The following is a 20,711-nucleotide window of genomic DNA, read 5'->3' as shown; positions in this document are numbered from 1 at the left end:
GCGCTGTTTTTAAAAATTGCAAGTGACGAATGCTTATTCAGTGAGACAAAAAGAAATGTGTTTGTGAAAAAGTGCATCAATATACATAAAGATGCATCAATAATCGTTTTATAATCGAATCGTAGCCCCTGAATCGTAATCGTAATCGAATCGGCAGGTGCCCAAAGATTCCCACCCCTAGTTATAACCTGTTCAGCGATCAGCAATTTAACTTTTCTTTCAATACTAGAATACTTCCATGTTTTGTGAATTAACTTGTAAACAAGCTGTAATTGCTGCAATGCCTGTGTTTGACCAATCAGACAATCAACCTGTAAACTAAGGCCTTAAAGTTTCTGATCGAACTACCTCTAGAAGAGAAACTTTTTTAGACCTGGAAATAAATTCAGTTCCTGCTTCTTCTAGTTGAAATGCAGGTTTAAGCTGCATTTCTGCCGGGTACTCTGGGTGGAAATGTGGCTTTAGTTCCTGAGTTCCTCAAAAGGTTTTTGGTCCCCCAGGAAAGTTTCTGCAGTGGAAATGGCCTACTTGTTTTCAAACTGTCAATTAAACAGCTAAAAGTACCAGCCCACTCAGAGGCTCGGAGAAGAAAGGAGCATTTCTTCTGACCTTTTATCTTCCTTTCAATATAAACATAATTATTAGCAATAAATGGACTTGGACAAGATTTTTTCACTTTAAAATGATTTGTGATTCCAGTTAGACTAAATCAACTTCACTACCTATAAAACAATGAAGTTATGCAAAATTCTTTGCCCAACAACACATAAAAAATTAAATGCAGCTTTTGCTTCAACACATCGTACCGATGTGTCTTAGATCAGCTCTGTGGAAACAGCTATGTTTTTGTGTTGTGGACAAAAAACTGAAATAGAAATCAGCAGCCTGTCAACATCTAACAAATGAGAAATGTCCCTTCAATGCACAGTCCTTCAGCCAGCACAGCGGGGTGAGAGGAGCGGCCTCTATTAGAGCCTGCATGTGACATTGGGACGTTTTCCTTTTGTGCAAATTATAAGCAGGGAGCAAACTGTTGCTATGGAGACCGTAGTTAGTGATGCGGTGGGCAAAGCCACACCAACTAGTGTGGAGGAGAGGACTAAGCTGAACATACTGAGAGGATCACAGAGTACACAAGCTACCCCCACCCCTCCCCTTCCAACACACACACACACACACACACACACACACACACACACACACATGGGCACACACAGTCCAAGACTCAGGAAAGCAAATAAAAGGCTTTCACTCTTATATATTTTCCTCTCTGAGTCAGGCGTTTTGAATGCTTATTCTGTGTGGTCACATTTGAAAGGTTGGGTGAAGCTTTTTTAACACGCCAGAATAGGGGCAGAAGAGTGTGTCATTGGAGCTGCAGCACAGAAATAAGATGTTTGTGGAATGAGATGCCTGCCTGGGAATAGCATTGATCACATCTCACCACCCTCACCTGCCCTCCTAAGTTATTATAGTGCTGGATGGATAAATAGATGAGAGCACGGACTGGTGAAACAGAGCAGACAGCGGGATGGATAGGTCGCTAATTTTCCAGAAATAAACTGATGGGAGAGAAGGGCAGCAGATAGCAGGAGAGGACAGAGAGCAGGCAGTTATCTCTAAATATAGTTTTAGTGATGGAGAAGTGTGTGCCTCTATCTGCTAGTGAGTGGCGTTTTTTGTCTTCTATCCCCCCTGCATCCACTATTGGCCTCCACTGACAACCACAACAGCAGACAGCCAATTCAATTCAATCTGTCTGATTGGAGGGAACAGATCTGATTACCTCTCATAGAAAGCACACACACACAAACACCACACACACACACACACACTCAAAATACCGTTGTTTGTGCTCTAAGATTCCCCAGGGTAAGATATCAGAGTAAATGGTTGCGGTGATTGTGCCAGATAGACTGGATGTGTGCATAATATCCACGCGAAGAAGATAATGTGTTTGCTAATCGCACACCAGAGACGAGCAAACACACACTTGCGCACATCCGCACACACACACAAAGGCTAACAGCTGCGCAGCTATAACCCTTAACCACTCTTTTCATGCCGTTGGCTGCCAGCTACACTGTAGATACACCCACCCACACATCCTCAGCCAAATCCCATTGTGGGAAGAGCTGTGATTTTTTTTTCAGAGTTGTGATGACAGTCGACTGTGTATGTTGACAGCGGCGGAAGTTATTATAACTTGTAATCATATTTCTGTGTCACATTTTCGAAGACAGACATGCATCAGTGAGTGTTTGATTTCAACATTTAATGATGTTATGAATACAATACCGCAAACAGAAAAGAATAAAAAACTTCCCCAAAATCCCAAAAAATGCAAACGTCATGTTTACAAGTAGGGTTTTTAGAGATGAATAACATCCGCATGATTGCTGGTTACCTGCCAAAGAGGCTGCTTGGGTAGACAAGCTTACCAATCATAGTTCCAGCATTTGGCTGGCCTGAAATATTCATTCACAACCCTGATAATGTCCTTACATATTGTGACAACAACACAGGCACGATGCCAGCTTCACAGAGATATGCCAAAATCAACACAGTTTATTTAGTGGGATTTCACTATTTTGTATCTTTATTCACACTTTTTGTTTAGTTTCCTCAGAATGGAGCCGCTGTGGAAACTGAACTGTGCTGCTGAATAAACTGTGAATAAATACTGCAGACAATTTGTTGTCCTTGTTATAAAACTGAAATAAATCAGAGTACTGCAAAATAAAACTGCACCATCTCTCAGCCTGCCTAAACTCTTAGAAATAAATGTGCTTACTAGAACCATAAGGGGTTCTTCAGCTAGCTCCCATCGGCGAACCCTTTTTGTTCCTTGAAGAACCTTTTGTAAAGGTTCCACATGGAACACTTTCAGAGACTTTTATCTAGAACTCAACATAAAGGTTTGGGCGATGTCTACTGAACTGGCGTATGAAGACGTCCACAGTGAAAAATTGCAATGGACGATGATATTGTTACTGTGTCTAAAAGGGTCTTCATCTCCATGTCCATAAGTTAGTTTTATTAAAAAAGAAAATAATAAACATCACATGGAGGCCTGGTTCAATGAACAGCAGCAACAGCCTCTTACTCTTGTTTTCTCTCCCATCGCAACAACTCTATGGCAACTCTGGTACTACTTCAATTACACAAGGCTTTTAAATCACAACGTTACAATGGTAGAGACATCGTCCATCAGCTTAACCCAAGGTTATACGTAGGACCATCTGTGAAAGTTTTCAAACAGATCACACTTCAAGAGTTTCTACAGAGATCCATCCTATGGTGTAATGTAGGCCTGGAGGTATAACTGGAAAGTCTATCACAACAGTGAAGTTTTTGTTTCGAGATCCTCCGGCGGGTGAAGCTAAAGAGGAGCGTCTGTTTAAGCATGGTGTAATGGCTTAAGCATAATCTGTAATTATATTAATTATACTACATTTGACAAAATGTGAAAATCCTACGTTGTGATGCCAGAATGATTTGCTTGCATGGTGAAAGTGTGAAATGCGATTCAGAGATTCCCCAGAGTGAGGGCGTCCACGGTTCATCGAACTTCATTACAAGGTGGGCGATGACATGAAAAAGTTTGAAGTGGAGACAAAACTGTCTACAGCTGTTGGGCTCTTCACAAATGTCAAACTGGCTCACTGTTATAATTAGACATTCACATAGAAGTGTTTGCACTGGCAGACTGTCAACTCTATGTTTTATTGATAATGAAGAACATAAAAACGTGTTTGCTTTTAAAAGGCTAACAGTTACACCATATAAAAAACATCCACGTTAAGCATCATACTGGAGTCGAATCACTTTGCATAACTTCAAGGTTGCAACAGACAGAGAGGGACGCAAACAGCACCGAACGTCTTGTAAAAGCCTAAGCAGGCAGTTTCCAACCTGAGAGTCAACACCGCCCCCCCACCTATTGCACAGTCTGATGCAATCCAACTAAAGTTGACTTTTACAATGTCTAAAATCAGCAGGCGATTTGGGAGGGATGAGGAAGGGTACCATCCCCCTTGTTACCAAAATGACCAAAATGGTGTGGAGGATCAGGAGTGTGTCACCCTGGTTGGGATGTAGGTTTGGGAACCTCTGGTGTATTAGACTTCATTACATTGAGATGTGTTTATGTATATTATATATAATTATATATATATTCTGCCTCCCACGTGTATGTAAATAGTAAGGATATAAACTAATTTTTCCTACAAACTGAACTAGAGACGACCCATTATGGATTTTTGGGGCTAATGCCAATACCAATATTAAGATGTAAAATACAGTAACAGTAAACTTTTACTAATATTGGTATCAAAAGGATTAGTTACATTACGTTACTATATTACTTCTGTACCTTGTTGGTGGCTTTGTTGTGTTGCAAAGTTGAACTGCTGATCCAGGGAACTGTTAACTCTGGTGGAAACAAAGTCTACATCTCTGAGTGTGATCTTCAGATCAGACTCCATCACCACATATTCTCTCTTGAGGAGCCAGAAAGATTCAAAGTAATGACATTACTTCCATTTGTTGACAGTACACCTCTCTCCACCCTTTGTTTAGCTCTTTGGCTAGCAGCTGATGTGACCTGCTCTGACCTGCCACACGTACACATCATTAAAAGACAGCCTTAAAAAAAAAAGTAACTCAGTAACTCAAAGTTACTTGAAGTAGTAAGTGTAATATAATTGGTGTTTTGGAAATTGTAATCCCCTACACTATTCTCTAATGGAGAAAGTAATCATATTACAGTACTAATTACTGAGTAATATATTACTGCCCGACACTGGTCAGGAATAGGTTATGAAGGCTCATATGGTTGGCTACCAGTGGTCTAAATGACCATCTGCATTAATATAACAATTGTTATTATTTTCAGGGACACGACTAGATGAGGTGTGGGAGGAAGGAGGTGGGGGTGGAGGGAAAAAATCAGAGAGGGATAGAGAGGTGGAGAGATGTAATCTTTGTGGATTTATTGAGGATTAATAAAGACTATTATACTTCAAGAATCTAGCCTGACCAATAAGACTGACTAATTCGCTGTCAGAGGCAGCAGAAAGCCGCAGTTATTCACTTCAGGTCATGTAAATGCTAAAGGTCAGAGGTTATCTCCGTCTTGTCATGGTAATTCAATAAAAACCTTCTGGAAGAGAAAAAAAAAGCTTCTCTTGAACAAGAATGACCCCTGAGCTCGCAGATGAAACGTAATTGTGTGTACAAAAGAAACATACACATGCACTCAGTGACACACAGACACACACTGGTGCACAGAGGCGGGCGCACACACCGTCAGTGATTAATGTGTGACACGCAGCGGTCCCAAAGTCTTTTTCATTAGATTCTTCAGCACAGAACTGTGAAACAAAGGCCTGAGATTAAACAGCTCTCCTTCACATTGACTCATTAGTCTCTCCCTCTCTTCGTGATCAGTCTCTCCGCTGTGTCTCCCCTCATTCAGGGCAAGGTCATTTAGGAGTCAGAGCAGTGGGCGGAGGAGGAGGAGGATGAGGAGGGAGAGGAAGGATATTACGAGAGTGAAGGGACTATCCCTGCAGGGACTCTCACAACAGAGAAGCCGCCGTTTTACACCCTAATGATAATAAGCTATTCAGTGGCTCTATTTTCATTCAAATCCAGCTACTCCAGAGACAGAGAGAGACTGTGGGGTGGACAGACTCAGAGACATGTGTATGTACTGTATGTACACAGGTCATACACATGGAGCACGCTAACAGGAACATTATCAAAGTTTCCTATTCCCAGAGCACGCCTGCTGCCTGTGTGTGGTATATGATTGCATTTGACTTTCATCACCCTGCTGAGTGTGTGAGCGCGATTGTGTGTGTGTCTGTGTATGTGCGTATGTGGGTCTGTTGGAAAGAATGACCCAGATCAGAACAGAGACAAGTACTGTGTGTGAGCTGAGCCCAAACTCTACATACAATTAAAGGAGAAATCTGTAATATACTTACTATCATAAATCATAAAATAACGCTACGGTATCCCCGTTGAAATTTCTGTTCTGGTCTGTAACTTTATTGTTTGTCTTTTTCAAATCTCAATGCCAAATGTTCATTCATTTCATTCATTAATTGTCTTTTAGAAGGAGTAGATAATAGTAGATAATAGTTAACTGAACTCTAACTCCAAGGTACTTAATTTACAGCCTATAGATGTAACTCGCTATTTGGACTGCAGTATTCACTTTTGGGCGTGCCATTGTTACATACTGGATGCAGGCAGGAGACGAGGTGTAAGGCTGTATGTGTGAGTGTGTCGGAGAGAGAGTGAGAATGTGTGTGTGTGTGTGTGTGTGTGTGTGTGTGTGTGTGTGTGTGTGTGTGTGTGTGTGTGTGTCAGAGACGAGGGACGAAGGCAGAGAGAAGCTAAAAACCCTCAAGTCTGACTGCTGAAGGCAAACCATTCATCTTTCCTCTCATATGCTCTTCTGGGCTTCAATCCCAGTCCTGTGTGTTTGTGTGTGTGTGTGTGTGTGTGTGTGTGTGTGTGTGTGTGTGTGTGTCTCCCCACATATGGAGAGCAGTCTGAATGATGAACATGATCTCCATTGCAGCAGAACAATACTGTTTCTAAATAGGACATGAGAGGCATTCAGCCTTCCCTCACACACTGTGTATGGGGCGAACCGATGCTTGTTTGCAGGGGCTGAAGCGCACCGTGTGCAATGAGGCATCTGCTGCAGGTGATAGCGAGTGTGATGCGTGTGTACGTGTGTGTGTGTGTTTCTGTCTGGTTGTGTGCATCCATTAAGTGTCGTTCCCGACGGTGTCCAGAGTTTTTGCTACATCAATCAGATGCTTATTCAGAGAGTGCTAGGCGTCGCTCTCGCAGTCGGCCAGGTGGCACCGAGCAGCTGGGTGATGGCTGCCAGCCTGGCCCCTGGCATCACCTCTGCTCTGAGACCACCCAGGCCTGCTCTCATACACCTGCTAGCTACCTGCCTCTGGAGCTTTTCGCACCTGGATCTGTTTGCTTCCCACCAACCACAACATCCCTGCACCTGTTTGGTAGCAAGCTACTGCTCCATAATACCCCCACACCTGTTAATTAGCTATGAACAGCAGCAGCTCTGCATACTGTTGTCTGTCCCACATCCACCGTCAACAGCAACGAATCAAGACGCAATTAATAAAGACAAAAAAGTAGCTGACAAAGGTGCGTTTGTAACTACCAGTGTGTCGAACATTTGTTTTTGTTTACACCAGTACTGAGTGTACATCCTTAGAAAATAAATTAGCAGTATTAGCTTCTTTTGTCAGAAGTAAATACAACATGGAGGAGGAGATGATATGCTTTGATATATCGAAGAAAGAAACTTTACAAAGCAATTAGACAGAGCAATTTGCACGTTGACGTGAAACCTGCAATTGCAAAAGAACCCTGTGTCATGACAGATAATAGTGGGGATCCCTAAACCACCAGTAAACACAACAGGATTGTTTTTCCATCATCTGACTCAAACATGGTGTAAGGAAGTGGAGCCCATATCTCCTGTAAAACCATTTCAAATCTGTTTATTTTAAAACAAATTCAGAAGAATTATCATTAATGGGTAAATATTTGGTCCTAATCTATAAGTAAGTAAAGTTTTGATTATTCTAAAGATTATTTTTTGTAATCAGATTAATGTAACAAGTAGTAATATATAAATGTTTCATTCAATTATCATCCTGAAAAACAGGCACATAAAGCGCATGATAATAATGAAAATAGTATCAAAAGAAGTCTAATTTTAACCAGATTTAATAGACCCTGTGTGTCAACTCTTCCCCTAAACTAGAGAATCAGCAGTTTTACTTCAGTAATTTATTTAAAACTCAAACTGGTTATGTCATGGATATATTCCATCATATGCAGTTAAGATAATCACAGCATTACTGTATTTGTGTATCAGTGTGGGGCAATAAAATTACTGAAATGATTTACAGACTGTAATAACAGCCTGTAAAGGTCACTGTGGCCACGTATACATGGCTACTAAAATAAACTGAAAGCATCAAAAACGGACAGATAATAACGTTACAGAGGGTAATGCATAGTCCAATGTTAGATTAACAGCAGTACAAGAATTACTTTTAACATGGAAGCAATGAAGAAACATTTAGAAAATCTAGTTTAAATGAAACATGTTCCTTGTGTTGATAATCCTGATACATCATGCTTGGGTGGAGACAAATAGGGAACAGGATGGTGCTATCTTGCTGTCGCTGCAGTCTTGACAGAGCAGCAGTGTTTTCACCTCTATGTGCTTTGCAGTTGTAGCCTACTTCTGAGATAACGTTAAGCCATGTCCAATTTGCAGAGCTTACAGAGACCACATCACTGGGTTTCTGTCTAAAATAAGTCCATACTTTAGATGATCGTGGGCAAGCGGTTCTAGCTGCGTCTTGTTCTCTAGGGGAATTATGCTTTGACAGGCTGCAGCCATTGAGACATGCCAATGCATGTTATACAAATCAATGTAATGACATTGATTATGCCAATGACCTGCCCCAGCCTTATAGAATAATAAGCAAACAACTTAGAAGAGTAATGAGCAATAACATCACAGACACGATTTCAAACTGTACAACAGGTGTGTTGGTGTCCTTACCTTTCCTCTTGGAGTCCCGTCTGACGCTGCTGGGCCTGACCGCTGGCTGTAGCTCTGTCTCTGTTGACATCCTCAGGCTCCAACTGGGCTAGTCTCCGCTCCGCTTGGCTCCGCTGGGATCCGCTGGGCTCCGAGGGTCCAGTTCACAGCGTCAGTGCCGGCTGTGCGTGCGTGGGCGCCGGGTGTGTGCGTGGAGGCGCCAGGTGTGTGTGTGGGCACACAGGCTCATGGGAGAGGGATGGGCTTCAGCCCTGACACAACATCCCACACACACCCACAGAGAGCTGGGGGGAGGAGAGAGAGGAAGAAAGAGGTTTGTTTCAGTTTGGATGTGTTTACCCTTGGCAGGCAAAACGTACCAAGAGTTCTCAGCAGGCGTGAGAATGAGCTTGTTTCTGATCAGAGGCCTTGAGTACATGTTGCCCCTGGTAACGTATTGGAGAGACCCGGTCTGCACTTCCTGCTTCCTGTCAATAATGTGTCTCTGCAAGCAAACTGCTTGAAGAACAATCCTGCCTCTTTAAACCACTTCTTTTTTCCATGAAACAGGTTCAAAAGCACTAACATTATTTTTTACAAAAGTTTTACACAAACTGTCATTTGAATTTGGATCAATTAAATTAAAATCCTCGTAATTACAATCCTGGTCTAACTTTCTTCGATCAAGCCATCAGTTATGATATTCCTGTAAAAAGCAAGTAAAAGGCTGTAATCTGGGAACTCATTACAACAATGTTGGGAAAAGAATCACAAGCAGTCAGACGAATGAATTTATCAGCTATCAACAATTGATCTGTTAATTTAATGGTCTCTCTCCGAGGATAAAGTGAGGGCAGCTGCTCAGTGACAGACTCTCATGCAGTACGCATCCACTAAGCTGAAGAATGAGTGGGAGGAAAACTGTGTAGAGACAGAATATTTTCACATCAGACTCTGTGAATTCAGGATTTATTTCGACCTAAGCAGTGTTAGAGATTGTTGGAACAGTGGAAAGACTAATTAAGACGGTTTGAGTGAGTTTTAATCTTATTTTGTTAGAAGTTAGAATGTGTTCTGTGTTTAAATGCTTATGATGAGTTAACAAGACAATTAAGCTTGTCTTAACTTGATAAAAGAAAGAAAATTGAATTCAGAGGGTGTATATTTGTATATTTCAGATTAATAAGGAAAATACACGTAAGATGGACATTTTGTGAGTTTATTTTATTTTTTTTAATGGATGTGGCAAACACACATCTCCTAGCTGAAATATCGAGACACACACCAATGCAAATATCACAATAGCCAGTGGTTGGGCTGATGACAGCAGCTGTAAAAATTTAAGATATCACCCAACCCTCATTGTAAACAAGCAAACAGTTTAGCTAGATTATCTAAACCACTTTATGTTCAGGTAAAACCAAATGTGAGTCAGTTATGTCTCTAGGGCAGCAGCTATTGATTATTTTTTAAACAATTAATCTATCAATTATTGTTTCAATTAATTGACTAATCTATCAGTAAATTTATTGAGTAATCTAACAATTAATCTTGTTATTCTCCAATTATATATATATGATGCATATTAATATAATATTAATAATATTATATAATATTAATTTAATTACTAATCACTGTCAAGCCTTCACTGAACGGGACAATCAGTATTTTGACTTAAAACTTAAACTGGTTATGACATGGAGTTATTTCATCATTGCTGTCATATTCAGGTAATCACCAGCAGTGTTTTTTGCATCAGTGCGGGCCAAAGAAAATATTTTTCATCCTTTTTGTGGTGACTGAAATGAATCGCAGACGGTCTTACATGTTAGCTCAAGCCATCTCTGTCTCACACGTGGCTGAATAAGTGAACAGAAAGTACAAAACGGCAGAATAACACCATTAGATGACACATGGTGTAAAGTAAAGAGTAGCAGTGCAGACATCACTTTTAACTCGGGGCTGATGAAGAGACTTCTACTAACAGAAACATGTTCCACGTGTTGATAATCCTCATATATCGTGTTCGGGTGCTGACACAAAGTGAACTGGAGGATGCTGCTGCAGCTGCAGGAGGAGGACAGGTCACGGTGCTTCACTTCCAGCACTCGTGTGGAGCTGTTTGCTCTGACCAGTCGTAGCAGTTCATAGCGACGCATCGATACACAAAATGCAAATCGATATATCTTTGTAATCGATGACATCTATTACATCGACGAATGGCACCAATTCTAAATCTCTCATTACACAGGAAAACTGTACACAATGACAGTAAGTACCGTGGAAGTTGAACCAACGTGGGTGTAAACTGGGAGGGATGTTCACAGGGGGTATTGGATAATAATTTCACCATATTAATAACTAAGTTTGGCTAATCTGGAGGTGAAAAACCTGTCTGATCATCTGTTCATTGCCTTGTTTGACATTCTGCAACATGTTTTCCTGTTCCCAGATTAATTCCCAGATAGGCAATTAACTTGGTGGCTAAATGTTATTATCACCGATAGCAAGATGACTAGAAATAATAAGCCAAGTTGTATAAATCTATAATTTTCCTTTTTCCCTACTAGCCCACTCGTTGCCCTTCCTGGGCCCTGTCCAGTGCCTGATGGGCCCCTTTGGCCCCAGCATTCTGTCCCTTCTTTGCCCATCTGCCACAGCTTTATTCTGAAGTGTTGACTGGCAGCGACTGCTACAACTTAGCGGCCAAAAACACTCAGATCCACACTCTACCATACAAACACTTGCATGCGCGCACAAATGCAGACAAACTCCTTTATTACGCAGAGACACTGAAGTACAAAGACAGCAGGAGACAGCTGCGAGTTGACAAGCCGCATAATGAATGTGACTACCTTCTGAGCTGCTCTTCACCTCTCCTTAGAATATCAGTCTTGACCTCTCGTTCTGTCTCCGTCTCCATCTAACAGCGGCTGAGTGCAGACTTGAACAAAACTAAAAGACCGGTGCTTCTTGGAGGAGAGGGAAATCTCTCTTATTCTCTTCCTCCCCCCCTCTCCACGGTGTTTCTGTGTGAATAGGAGGCCCCTGTGAGCCTCGGGCAAGAACAGATGAATTGAGAGGCTTTTAATTTGCTGCAGACAGAACAGAACAGAGTCCATTTAATTCTGCCAGCAGAGGCCATGTCGGCAAAATGCTGACAATATTCTTTATCTGGTCCAAACACACTGGAAAAGTGTGAGTCACTCCAATTACAGGCATTATCAGCAGCACTGTTCCACCAAATGGATGGAGAGAGAGTGAGTATGAAGAGAGGGGTTAGAGGGAAGAGAAATGAACAGAGTGGAAAGAAAGTGAAGGGTGAGGGAACATAGAGTGGGTGAGGAAGATAATGAGCAGGGGGTAAAAGGGGAGAGAAAAAAGCCCAAGGAAGTAAAATCAGAGGAGAAAGGAAGGAGTTTGAGCGGCTTCGGCTCTAACCCTGAACATGTCCCCCTCTGTCCCTCTCCTCTTTTTTCCTTTTTGTTCTCTGAATTCGTTCTTCTCCTTCTAGCTGTGAAGTCTTTCAGGCAGCATCTGGAGCTTGTGTTTAAGAAAGGCAGCCTGTTAATCCTCAACTTGGACTAGAAAAGATGCAGTCTAGAAACGCCCTCACTGCCTTCAACTCAGAAAATAACAGCTTTTATTCTTCAACTACAAAAATACAAGATTCAAAGACATGTTTCTGTGGTTTTACACTGCGCATCTAATCCAAACTAAATGAAAAAATTGCAAAATGAGTTCTGAGTTACAGCAAAATTGCTCCTATGAGAGCACCACTCACTTTGTTGAAGAAGTCCAACTCATCCAACCATTACGAGCAAAAACAGCCACAAGTTTGCTGGTGAGAATGAGCAAGAGACGAAGGCTGAGGCTGGAAATGAAAAATCTGCTGCAGACTTCTGCAAGGCTCCAGACATATGGTTCTTTCTCTAGAGAGTCGTAGAAGACTTCTACATCTAAGCCACAGTCCCTTGAGGAGAGAGCAAGCTAATTTCTCAAAAAAAAGAAAAAAAAAGGCAGTCCGTGTCTGGCTTCAGCTGTACAAATCCCCTGCACAGACAACATGAAGGGGAGAGCAGCACCATCAAAAGCCATCGTGAACACTGTAGTGGCAGTTTGACCTGGAATCAGTGCGCGAGCTAAAAGTAGCAGAGGAGGATGTGAACGTAGCTTAGTGTGTCTGGATTTAGACAGCAATCTGAAGCCATACCAGAGGAGACGCAGACCCGAGGAGAAAGGAGGAGAAGGGAACGAGGAGTAAATTGGACGTCCGTAAATGGGGCGCTGCCAACAGGCGCGAGTGGGTGATGTGAGGATCTGCCTGTGTTTGTGTGTGCAATCCACTGTATATACGTGTGTGTGTGTGTGTGTGTGTGTGTGTGTGTGTGTGTGTGTGTGTGTGACTCGATAAACAGGATGCTGCCAACAGGAGCTTAATGCCCAGAAATCATCTGCAGCTATAGTAAAGTCTGCCAGGCGACAGGAAAGAAAAAAGAAAGAAAGAGAGAAAAGGGAGAAGAAGAAGAGGTGGGTGGAGGGACGAGGGGGGTTTCTGGCTCTCTGCTCTCCCCCCTCTCTCTCTCCCACCTCCCACTCTCAGGGTAATTGTGTTCTGTCCATCAGGCTCAGAGTTAGATTAGCGGCTCCACTCATTCAGCTCTTCTGCCATCTCAATAATGAATAATCATAGAGACCACCTCGACACTACCATTCTCTCTACCTGTGCTCTGTCCATCTTCTGACTCCTCCTCCCCCCTAGGGATGGGTATCACTCAGGTTTTATCGATACCGATATCAATACTGTTTATCAATACAACTTACTAGGGGTGGGAATCTCTTGGCACCTCACGATTCGATTCACTTCCAATTTAGAAGGCTACGATGCAATAATGAAACTATTATTGATGCATCTTAATGCATCCAAATTTCTACACATGATTTATTTGTTTCTCACTGTGTGATTACATGCTACTTTTAAAAACAGCATATATGTAATAGCTTAGTTAGATGCAACTTGCATGCAGTGTGGCTCTTCTCCAGGTCCCTTTTACCTTAAACGTCATATAAGTCAGAATAATTCCCTACATTAGCCTTTAAGCTAGGGACAGTGCTAGAGTGTTCACATTAGGGATTAGGTTCCTGGCGACTACTTTCCCTGTTGAATAAACGCAAAATTTAATTTAGACTAGTCAACTAGTCTAACACTAAGAAAACACTCAGAAAGCAATTTAGCAGAATTTATTAATTAATAATGTTAAATACTGGCCGAAAAAAAATACTGTGTGTATTAAAAGCCATTTGAAGCCATTAATCACAGTCTACAATCGCCAAATCGTACTTTAAATGCTGCTGAAATGCTCGCTACTTTGCATTGTGCAATACAAACCTTTCACATTAATGTACAAAACATGACAACAACTCAATAAACACTTCACCTTTTCAGACCGAAGGGGGTCACAGTGTCTGCAGGTAAAGGACCCAGAGCTAATGTTAGCTGCCAGCCTGACACACAGTGTGGCTAACGTTAGCAGCGCTAGTAGCAACAGCAGCTCCGCCTGCAGGTTTATGTCTGTGTCTGTACTGAATGTGGGCACATATCTCCAGTCGAGTGAATATATATCAGCTTATTCTGTCACAGTCTACATTCATCTGTCTAACTTTGCTGATGTAAACATCCGGGGTTGCCAGGGCGACTGGGGCATACATGCTAGGTGAGAGGGGCTGCCGTCTGACAGTGCTGCATCCCCGATTAGTGGTGGGCGGCTGCATAAAATCTTAGAGGCACCAGATAACTGGCATCGTGCATGAATGAAATATTGATAAATATTTTAAACGACTAGTATTTCTGGTCGACCAATCGCGCGCATCCCTAGTTCACATTCAGCCATCCTTACAAAAATTCAAGAAGTAGCCTGGTCGAGAACGTACACATGAAACACACGGGTACATCTTTACGTTTCTGCTCAGTCTTTTGTTACAGTCAATCATAATGTAGAGAGCTGGGCTTTAAATGTGCAATTATTGACTTTTCTGTGTCGATTCATAATCTTTCAAGGGAGATTTGTGATCCATGAAGAATTGATTTTTCCCCCACCCCCACTACTTACCATAATTTGATGCAAAGACATGACAAGCAAAGATGTGAAAAGATTCAAGTCTTTTAACAGGGGTAACTGGTAACTGGAGTTAAGGGCTGTGGTCATCTCCTGAGCAAAGGAGGAGCAGCTAAAATGAGAATAGCAAGACCTGGTCACCATTAAGGGTCAGTCCACCTTAAGTGAGCCTGGGTCGACGTTGTCGCTAAGATCTGAGCTAACTGCCTTTAGTAGCCTGCAAGACGCTGGTATTGACCAGTCAGGAATGCATATCAATTTGGTACCAGCTCTCAATACCCATCTCTATCCTCTACCCTCCCCCTACCCCTCCTGCAACCACTTCCTTGATGCCACCTTTGTATCCTGACACCAGCACAGAGGCCTTATCAGTAAGACATTTCTCCTCTGAACTCTACTTGTTGATGAATAACCATGACTGTGTGTACCAAAGGTTATCCCATGTTACATTCTGTCATGGTTCAGACGTCTGAAAAGCAAATCTTTCATTTAACTACATCAACAATCAGACACAAACGCTCAGCCAGATGGTTTAACCACCTTGAAATGTCAACTTAAAGAGTTTGCTAGCAATCCCAAGAGAGAAATAAAGATCAATCGAACACCATTCTATCTGTAAAAAACAAGTTAAACCTCAACAGCAACAACTACGGATATGAAATATTGAGAATTTGAAACCTACCAGTTTATGATCTGCAGTGGGTAAAATACAGTGTCCACTCAACTCCAGCAGTCTGACCCACTGAGGGAGAGATGAAGAGGTGCAGACTGAAACTGAGCGTAACGGAGAAGAACAGAAGAAGGGGTGAGAGATCGACTAATAAATGTTACAGAGGACAAGACGCACCAATGGGTGAATGAGTTGATAGACTCCGTGTACGTGGAAAAGACCTGGGAACATGAGCTGAGGGTTAAAGTGCAGTGTCACACCTAGACAACGGATGTAAAGATCATTTCACTTTGGCTCATACTCAACCAACAATAAAAAAAAAAGTGCAGTGTCATTTATCTTGATGTGACATTTATCAAGGGATCAGAGAATAAAACCTGATTGATAGATGGTGATAATAATAGACGGTTTATGATACATGATGTGCCGACTGGGGAGAAAATTTGAAGTTTCCTTTTTCCATAATGGAACCACAGCCAGCCATGTTAATGATCAATAAGATGTTAATCATTAAAAGCTCAATACAAATGAAACAATGCTTTACCCTTGACGAAAGCTTTATTGAAATAATTGGCTATTTTCACAACACAACCAGAGTAAATTAGGTATTTGAATCCTCAATTAAATTTAAAAAAACGAAATAATTCTGTCAATCAAAACTGCCGTTCATACTATGGCTCTGCCTGTTAGTCTTTAACAACTACCCAAACAGGATAAATTAACACGTGTTAAGAACAATATAATTATACTAAACATCCAAGACATTTAAAACTAATCCCAAGCCATTTTTGTCTTAGAACAAGGCCGTAGCACTTATGTATAAAGAGAAAAAACAAATCTCCTCTTAACAGACATCAAGGTATAATACGCAGCATTTTCTTTAAAAAATAATGTATAAAAACATAAACATAATCCCTTTCAGTCATAACTCATGACACATTGTGTGATGGTGGCTGTATCTGCAGACAACCTGCCTTATCCCTGTATTTCCTTATTTTTCATTATTTTGTTGTGCTTTAGGACAATTTATCATCCCAAAACATTTATCATCCCAAAACATCGCTATGTGATGTCCTGGTATCTTTCTGGTGCGTTTACGAATAGCTCGGATAAATCCTCCTGATTCTATCTTTACCGGCTGTCATTTAATAATATGTAGGGGCTGCAACTAACTAACTTATTTTCATAGTCAATTAATTGGTCAATTATTTTCTTGATTAATCGATTAGTAGTTGTTTGTTTTAAAATGTCAGAAAATGGTGAAAAATGTCAGTGAGTGTATCCAAAAGCCTAAGATGATGTCCTCAACTTTCTTGTTTTCCTTAAAACCCGAAGATATGCTGTTTACTGTCATAGAGGAGTAAAAAACACCAAAAATATTCACATTTAAGAGCATGAAATCAGAGGATATTTACTTTTTTAAATTGCTCTAACCAATTAATCAAAACAGTTGGCATTTAATTTAATAATCAGTTAATTGTTGCAGATCTAATAAAATGTACTGTGGCGTCAGAGGTGAGCCACGAGTACCGTCTGTCTGTTTTGATAAAACTTGGGAGGACTAGTTTTGCAAGTAATCATATTATATTGATAAAATAAGAAGTGACAGTGAAATGGTTAGATGAAGATGTACTGGCAGTTAATGCACTTCTCAACTTGTTTTTTTTTAAATACATTCTTAATCGTTCTGTTTCTTAACATCGATTCATCAGTCATCAATTAACTATGAACAACCCAAGTGCTAATATACTTTGTACAATATCTGACATATTAGCATGTTTTTACTGATCCAAAACAGGGATGAAACAGTTAACTTGTAACAACTTAATTAACTGACAGAAAATTCAATCACCAACTTTTTGATAATCTATTGATCATTTAGTTACTCTTCTAGCAAAAATGTCAAAGATTAACTAGCTCCAGATTTGAAATGTGAGAATTTGCTCTTTTTCTTTGTTTTATGTAACAGTAAACTGAAAACATTGTGGTTTTGAAATCTTGGCTGACCAAAACAAGCAATTTGAAGATGTTATTTTGGGGAAAAAAATGGTCATTTGGAAAATTCTGATCAACATTTTCACTATTACACAATAGCAATAACTTAAACAGCATAGGTCTGTGATGGTTGTTGGAGAGTGAAACAGTGTGCTGCTGTCAGATAAAACTGAACAAAAACAAAGAAATGGAGAAAAAGTCCAATCTATAGAAACTCTTACATTGCATCAAAGCTTCAAACTAAGACTGTAACTAATGATTATTCAAATATTTTATTGATCTGTCAATTATTTTCACAATTAATTGATTGTTGAGTCAATAAAATGTGAATTATAATTTCTCAGAGTCTTAAAATTGATTCTCTTGTTCAACAAACAGTCCAAAGACTCTTCATTTACTATCAGAAATGACAAAGAAAAGCAGCAAATCCTTACTTGTAATAAGATGGGACCAGCAGGTGTTTGACATTTGTGCTTGAAAAATAAAAGAATTAATCGATTATCAAACTAGTTTACAACTAAACCTTTCTTGATCAACTAATTGATTAAACAAGTAGTTGTTGCAGCTCTACTTCAAAAGCAGTGGTGGTTGTACAGTACTAAAAGCTGAACATAACATAATCAGGTTGAGGGTGTTTGGCACAACATCAGCGGGTCAATGCAGTTATCACCTGCTCACAGGCCCCTGTCTAAATGCATATGATCACAGCTCGACATGTGTGACATACCATACGGTGGCGGTGACATGCCACAACCAGGTGGTCATGAAGGCCTTTTTGAGACTGATCTAATTAGCCATTACATCCCTGCATTGCATCAGCAGCTGTGAATTTCAGACAATTCCTCCTGAGGTCAAAGCAAGAAAAATAAAAACTGTGACTTTAGTGGTTACATCTGTACCACATACAACCAACGCCTCAAAATAGTTGCCGCAGCTGTCTGGTGGATAAAGCACCAGCCATTGCAGCAGACCTGGAGGCCTATAAGAACAGCAGTGCGGCTCGTTCGGCAGGCAGACGGCCAGGCCACCAGCCAGCACAACAGCACACTGCAGGAGGCGAACATGGAAACACAGGGCTGCTCAGGGTTCTCCACATGGCTCCCTGCCTGCCTGCCTGAATGACTAGAAGGAACATTCAGCAGCAGAGGCCTCAACAGGAAAAGGTAAACATACACACATGCACACACTCTTTCCCACCCACAATCTCGTGCCAGAAATAGGATACCCCACAAGATGACAGATCCACATGCACGTGCAGAGCACAAATTAACACAAAAACATGCGCGCACACGTCCAAACACACATGCCTCGCATCGTCTTCACCTAACCTATTTACAGACACGGGGCTGTAGATATCAAAGCGCTGCTCTCTCTTTGGGGAATTCCTCCTTTCTCATGTTTTAAGGGGAAATAGATGAAAACGAATCTCATTCTCCCTGCACCTCCCCTGTGAGTGTATGTGAGTGTGTGTGTGTGTGTGTCTCCTCTGCCTTGTTAATGTGCTAAAATGTAAATTGGTCCTGCTCAACAATGTGTGTAAGGAAGAGTGGAAGCTGCGGCTTTGCTGACAGACTGTGGATATGCCTTTATTAACAAACCCACACTCTGATTCCGCCTTTCTGTCTGTCTGTCAGTCTGATCTCCTCGCTACCTCGTTCAACCCCACTCTACTACTCTACTACATCAGTCTGCATCATTCTCATCTTCTCTATTGACACACATTAAAAACACATTTGCTCAACTCCATCATTGCGTTTAGATGTGACTGATAATTTGGAAACTTGCGCCTGCAGCAGCCCTTTCTTCTATTAATGTCAGCAGATTTATCAGCTGGTCTTCAAACATATTCAGACCATAGACTGTATGTTAAATACTGGACGGAGGGTCTGGATATGACAAATGAAGCAAACTGCCAGCAGGAGGTGACTCAACTGGTTTCAAAAAGAAGTCATGGAGTCTTAAGAAAAAATGACCCAACTTCTCATTTGAAGTATGACTTCAGTAAACAGTTTCCTAATGAGTTTATAAACCCAGTCGCTAGTTTTAAGTCTTCTTCTATACAGCATGTTGTTGTAAGTTATGGCCCCATTTTAACTAAAATAGACAATACAGTAGGATATACTTTAGGGCGGAGTTACTATGTGATTGACAGGTCAGTGTCAGTGCTCCCGTCAACATACAGGGCTAACAAAAACTCAGATCAAACTGTCAAAGCAGACAATATTGATCAAATATGGATTGACATTCTCACACTACATCATCTATTTTTCTGAAAGCGCTTTCACACCAAATTAGCTCTGCTTCTTGAACCAGCTCCGTTCATGATTCTATTTAGTGAATTACATATATCATCTAGTTTTGAGTATCAAGGATGTCCTCAACACGGTGCATTGTACAAAACACATAGTAAAATATGACACGCCCACATTGGTTCCCATGTAAAACCTGTTATTTTTTATGGGAAACACCTTTTCAGGTTTCAAACCAAATTATTCAAGGAAGAAATGCTTAGAACGGCGCATGAACCAGAACAGAGCCAGTTCCATGTCGGTGGAAAAGGCCTATCAGTGAACAGTTTAGTTGCAATACAAAGAATCTTTGTGGCCATATATGCCACCATTATTTCCTTCTGAATGGACAAGCAAAAACTAAGTATCGCCCAAGGCGCAGTACGTCATCCACCAGCTCCACATTCACATGCTCTGGTTGCAAAAAAAACATGAAGGCAACCCCCATAATACAAAAAAACTGAGGCTTCAAAATAGTAGTCCAGAAACCAACGGGTGACATCATGATTGGGTCACACCTGATCCAGACCTGCTGAATATTATTCCTCAATTCCTGTGCTGAACATCTTGAATCATTCAGAGATTTATGGTTTCTAGTTGTAAACAGAAGCAGAAAAGGAAAGATCAGGGACTGTGTAGATCTGTCCAACTCTGTTTGGGTATTTTTATGATCCAGCACCCATCCCATTGGGGTTATGGATGTACATGCCTATTTCATATTTTTTTGTTAAAAAAAGCAGGCCAGTGTCAACCACACACCACACCCTCTGACCACACATCCCCTGAACCTTCACATGCAAATAAACATAGTTTTTCATGGCATCTTTACTATTTAATTTTATGCATCAGTGGTGGGTGAATGCATTAATAAAGTGCGTACAGGGAATGACAGCAGACATAATAAAGACGAGGATTGGACGTTTTGCAATGGCAGCTGACAAAGTGCCACAGCCTCACAACATTTTTTACAATTTGTCCTGTTCCAACCAGTGCATCCCTGGCAGCTCTAAAGCCAGGGGTCGCTCTCT

General features: G+C 41.1%; 1 protein-coding gene across 9 annotated transcripts in view; it reads right to left on the bottom strand.

The window, feature by feature from the left end:
- Positions 1-20,711, bottom strand: part of dab1a (DAB adaptor protein 1a) — a 123,834-nt gene that overhangs the window by 61,808 nt on the left and 41,315 nt on the right. For 8 of the 9 annotated variants that reach the window (XM_084722700.1, XM_084722697.1, XM_084722701.1 and 5 more), the window contains exon 2: positions 8,636-8,919. In XM_084722700.1, coding sequence (XP_084578826.1) covers positions 8,636-8,705 — 70 coding nt within the window. In that variant the 5' untranslated portion in view covers positions 8,706-8,919. Of the gene's footprint in view, positions 1-8,635; positions 8,920-15,412; positions 15,570-20,711 lie in introns of those variants that run through there. The other variant, XM_084722699.1, reaches the window with a different exon arrangement.

The sequence above is a fragment of the Lutjanus erythropterus genome, chromosome 7 (genome assembly GCF_056507025.1).
Source record: "Lutjanus erythropterus isolate fLutEry1 chromosome 7, fLutEry1.hap2, whole genome shotgun sequence".
NCBI lineage: Eukaryota > Metazoa > Chordata > Actinopteri > Lutjaniformes > Lutjanidae > Lutjanus > Lutjanus erythropterus.
The sequence above is the reverse complement of the archived record's forward strand: the minus strand, read 5'-3'. Positions and strand labels throughout refer to the sequence as shown.